General features: G+C 48.6%; 1 protein-coding gene across 1 annotated transcript; it reads right to left on the reverse strand.

The window, feature by feature from the left end:
* Window positions 1–837: 837 nt before the first annotated feature.
* On the reverse strand, window positions 838–3,818 carry TRIM32 (tripartite motif containing 32). Its single transcript, XM_010015447.1, has 2 exons — window positions 3,703–3,818; window positions 838–2,851 (listed from the first exon to the last, which is right to left on the reverse strand). The coding sequence occupies exons 1-2, from the start codon at window positions 3,816–3,818 to the stop codon at window positions 838–840; spliced, it is 2,130 nt and encodes a 709-aa protein (XP_010013749.1).
* Window positions 3,819–5,089: the final 1,271 nt, after the last annotated feature.

Below are 5,089 nucleotides of genomic sequence, written 5' to 3' on the forward strand. Positions count from 1 at the left end.
GACATACCTTCCAAAACCAGTTTCCAGGATACATTTAATAATAAAACAGTAAATATCAACCATAGGTTCCCTCCCCCCTTATATTTCTTTCTCCAACCCCCTCCCTTTTTACCCTCTTCTACCTAACAGAACTCTCAGTAGTAATAAAAACCCTGTTGCCATCAGAGAGGGCAGTTCTGAGGCTCAGCTCAGTCTCCCACAATTGCCCAGTACTCACTTGACATTGAACAGACACGGTTCACCAACAGCACCACAGGGGTGATCTCCTGAATACCCAAAAACCAGAGAGAAAAGCCCCTCCCTCGGTCTGACAGCACAGCTCCATCTCCACGCAGTTTAAGAGGGCTGTTTCAGTTGATGCAGTGCTGCAATCAGAAATTGCTTTCCCGAGTAGTTGCCCAGACAACTGTTACCCAGTTCCTTGTGAGTTCCACAGCGAGGATTGCCTCTCGGGTTCTCTAAGGGAAGGTGATTTAGAGCAGTCAGTGTTTATGGCACAAAGATACAACGGTTGAAGCTGGAAGTGTAGGCGATGTGGCATAAGGAGGTGAGAAGGTTTATGGAGTGACCGGTCATTTAACAAGGAACCAATACTCCAGGATAGATCCTTTCCCTTGGCACTTGTTCTTTTTCCCTGTATGGATTTTATATATATATAAAAAAAGGAAGAATAAAAAGCAGACCACCACCACATAAGCTATTTTGTTTCTAAACACAAAACACAACGGCCTCTATGTTGATCCCCCTTTGGTTATGGCACCATCTTCCTGAATGCTTGACACTGGTTCCTGTCAGATTGCAATGAGGCTGGAAGAATCTCTGCTTAGAGACATGCCTTTAAGGGGTGGAATATCTTCTCAGGTGGTAACTGTAGATCTTAATGCAATGATCCCAACAGTCCAGCACCAACAGCTGCCCTTTGGGAGTAATGGCAATACCAACTGGGCAGATGAGTCCTTCACGGATTAAGATGTTATAGCCCCCTCCTTTAGGAAAATGCAGGATTTCTTTGCGGCTGCTGTCAGCAACAATGAGGTCTCCCCTGGCATCGACACACATCCCAGCAATGCACCTGAAATCCTCATTCTCAGAGAAGAAGTGGCTAATCTGGCGTCCCAGCTGCCCATCTGGGCCAACAGAGCCGATTGAAAAGCCTCCTTCTAAATGGTGCTCGTACTGCCGGTTCTCCAGGTTAAGCCCCAGCCCCTGGGTGAAGTATATGGTCCCTTCAGCATCGCAGGTGACAAACTTGGGGCGCACTGCACTACATAAGCAACTGTACTTCACTACCCCCACGCCACGGTCCACTGTGAAACACCAGAGTTTGCCTCCTTCCACATCAGTGACTACGAACTGCCCCGAAGGCAGAGCAGCGATGCCCCAGGGCTTGCTTAGCTGGCTCCGGTGACAGGCCACGCAATGGCCATCCATAGTGTAGACCTTGACTGAGTTATCGTAGCTGTCAGTCACACCTATCAGGCCGTGGCAGTTCATGGTGACAGAAAGGGGTGTCAAATTGGGTAAGTCTGCTCCAAGGAAACTCAAGACAAAGCTGTCAATGCCGCTGGGGCTCCGGCGAATCTCCTTTAGGAAGCCCTTGCGGGTAAAAACCTGGATTCGGAAGTTGCCTCTGTCTGCCACAAGCACCTCGCCCTGCAGGGTGACATGTAGGCTGACAGGGAGGTTAAACATCCCTGGCAGGCTGCCCTTGGAGCCCATCTTCCTGATGAAGTGACACTGCTGAATGCTTGTGGCTGCTTCAGGCATCCTTGGCTTGGCTGGGGAGGAACTGGGTGTGCAGCTGGGCTCCTCTTGCACCAAGTCAGGCTCCCTGAATGATGCCGATGAGGATGCTGCAGTTTCCATGAGGGATTCCTCCACATTGACAGTGCGGGGTTTCTTCACCACCTGCCCAATCTGCAGTGGTCCCACGTGGCTCACCTTCAGGAGTTCAACCTCTTGAAGAGTCAGCTCCCTTGGAAGACTGTTTGTCAGTTCTGGTTCTTCCTCATCTGCTGCCTCCTCCAAGAGAGCTATATCTCCCTGCTTGATTTTGGCAAGGAAATAGTCACAGCGAGACATTATCTGCACTTCTGCTAAGTTCAGCAGATAAGCTTGCTCCTCCATGACCTGATTATTTACCTTCTCCACTTCTGACAAAGAGCTGGTGAAGAACTTGCGTGACCTGACCAGTTCCTCCTGGATCTTGCGCTCTTCTTTGCTGTAATCTTGCAGAACTGCTTTGTATCTAGACTGCAGGTCTCTTGAAACACCCTCCAGAGATGCTTTTCTTTTCTGCAGATCACCCATGAGCTCCCGAAGTCTGGCAAGCCTCGTCCCAAATTCCCTCCTACGCTCCTCAGCAGCCTCTTTGATAGCAACAACTCTATGTCCTTGAGGCATGTGCGATGACTCCTTGCAGGGCTCACATAAAACCAAGCTACAGCTCTTGCAGAAGTGTCTTGGCAACCTTCTCCCACAGACCTTGCACATGAGAAGACCCACTGCTTCCCCCAGTCCAGTGGTGTCTATGATTTTCAGCACAGTCAGGTTGTCAGTCAGCTGAGCTAAGCTTGTGATCCGTGTAATTTTGCTGCAGAAGGGGCACCGGATCCCATTAATGCTGTTTGCCAGGAGCTTCTCCAAGCACTGTTTGCAGATGGTGTGCCCACAGTGTAAGAGCTTGGGTCTCAGGTGCTCCTCGGTGAAGGACTCCATGCAAATGGGGCACTCCAGGACCTCTCGCAGTGCATCAGAGTTGAGATGAGGGGCGGCAGCCATGGCTCTCCAGGGCAGCTTTTCCCAGAGCAGAGTCTTCTCACATCTATTCCAAGGTGCTCTGATTCTGTCCAGAGAGAAAAGAAGGAAATGTGATTTATGTCATCAGTTACATGTACATGCAATTTATTTCTGATTTATCACCCAACCCTGGAAAAAAGCAGCCCAGTTAGCACTGCCACCTTTGGAAAGCATGAATTTGTCATAGCTAATCTTAGAGGAGGCAAGTTCCAAACCTTACTTGCAGCTCCTGGTGTGATGAACTAGTCACTTGCAAAATTTCTAAGTAGAACAGAAAGAAGTGTTAACGGCAGCAATAAGGAAGCCCAATAGATATTGATGACTGAATCATCTCCTCATGGTGCCCATCTCCTGCTGCCAAGCCTCCGAGTTTCCATAATTTACTGAAACCCAGGGAGATTAAACCAAGCATTCAGAATGTTGCGCATCCAAAGAGGAACCAGATGGTGCAACGCTCGAGGACATTAATTTATCACCTCTGGAGACCTGCGTTCAGATGTGACATCAGGAACTAACAAAACAAATGTGGTTGGTTTAGTCTTTTTTTTTTTCTTCTTCCTAGATAGCCAAAATAAATTCTCAAGGCTTCGTAGAGTTGCCAGGAAGTGAAACTAGGAGGAATGATTTGTCAGCTTCCACTCGTTCTGGGAATGACTGTACATACTGAAAACACACAGTGAAGATTTGATGGCACTGTTATTTCCTTAACCTCTGCCATGCAGCATCATGCTCCAGCATGCCAATTAAACACAGCTCCCCATGGAAAAGCAGGAATTAGCACTAATGGAGCTAACAGAGGACTCCAAACATTTGTTAATACACACCCCAAGCACTCGCTGTTAGTTCTTGAACTTAGCTTAGCTGCATAGAATGTCTCCTGATTTCAGCCTCGCAGCATTGACCTCATTCTTGCCTTCTGGTTCAGTTTTCCAGCACTCTGGTTGCCATTCAGCTTCAATCCAGGTTTCTCCACCCTCACATCCCTCCCAGCAGGAAGCAGATCTCGCTGAAGCAGCCATTCAAAAGGAACAGGACAGGGATCCCATCATTAAGTTGTTATTCAGTAGACTGGGTTTCAATAGCACTGCATGGCTTAGCTATTAAATGAAACGGGGAAGCAAACGTTTCTTGTAGGGGGAGAGGAGGGGAAGGAAGAAGCTAGTGTTTAAAATGAAGAGATGGTCACAGAGGGGTGTGGACAGAAAGCTTGTCCTATGGCTGCATGCACACAGCATTCTCACTTCCCTGCTGCGGGTTTGCCAGCTTCATCCTTGGGAGCATTTCCAACTGAAAAGTTCCATTTCCCATTTGCTCAAGTGGAAGAAGGCAACTGCAATGAGAAGTTCTTTATGTTCATGCAGAGAGTTACAAAAATCATTTTAATCTCTCAGCTCACAGTCCTTTAAAGCTGGTCTTTCAGGTGGGGATTCAGTGGTGCAGCAGATCTAATCCCACGCTGGGATCTGACCCCGGGCTCGATGGTGGCACGATGAGTACAGGAGCAGAGACACTCTTGGCACTTGCTGCTGCTGAATGCCCTTCCCTTTTCTTCTTGGCTCCTATCTCAGCCGCGGAAGCAGAAGCCTGGGCAGTGTAGATCAGAAACCATCCTCTCAGGGATGGAGGAATCTGCATTTTAAAACTGAAACACAGTATACCCGCTCCATTATTCTTATTCCCCTTGGAAGTAAGTCAGAAGACTTGCTTAGGGGAGCATGATGGAGCAGCACAGACACCAGATACCAGGAATCACATAACATACATGTGAAATACATTAAAAACTAGCGTTAAAACAACTGTTCTCATCAAAGAACTAACAGTGGAGAGGAATTTATTTAGTTTTTCAGTTAGGTTTGTAGGAAGATGATTTGTCCAAGATTCTTTCCATACATAACCATTTTCCTTGGAATGCCAGCACGCACCTCAGCAACACGAGGTTAATTTTACTGCACTTTCCTCTTTTTCTTGTGCCTCGATGGAAGTTTCCTTGTCAGCGACTTGTTCTTGTGTGTCCATCGCTCCACTGACGCCGAGCAGGGACTGGGGGAAGCCTCAGCCCTGGGTCAGGCTATAAACTCGGTGCCTGAGGCGATGAGACAGACTCAAAGCGATTTCCCGCTGTAGTTCCTCTCCTCCCTCTAGTTCTTGGTTACCGTGCGCTGTGAGGCGCCCGGTTCCGCCTGGAATTGCTCGCCGGGGTCATTCATACGTTAAAACACGCGGGCACAGCGGCGGGATCCGCCTTGGGGGCTCTGCCCCAGCGCTCGGCCGCTGGTTGGGGGTCACCCCC

The sequence above is a fragment of the Nestor notabilis genome, unplaced genomic scaffold, assembly GCF_000696875.1.
Source record: "Nestor notabilis isolate BGI_N333 unplaced genomic scaffold, ASM69687v1 scaffold9680, whole genome shotgun sequence".
Classification (NCBI taxonomy): Eukaryota; Metazoa; Chordata; class Aves; order Psittaciformes; family Psittacidae; genus Nestor; species Nestor notabilis.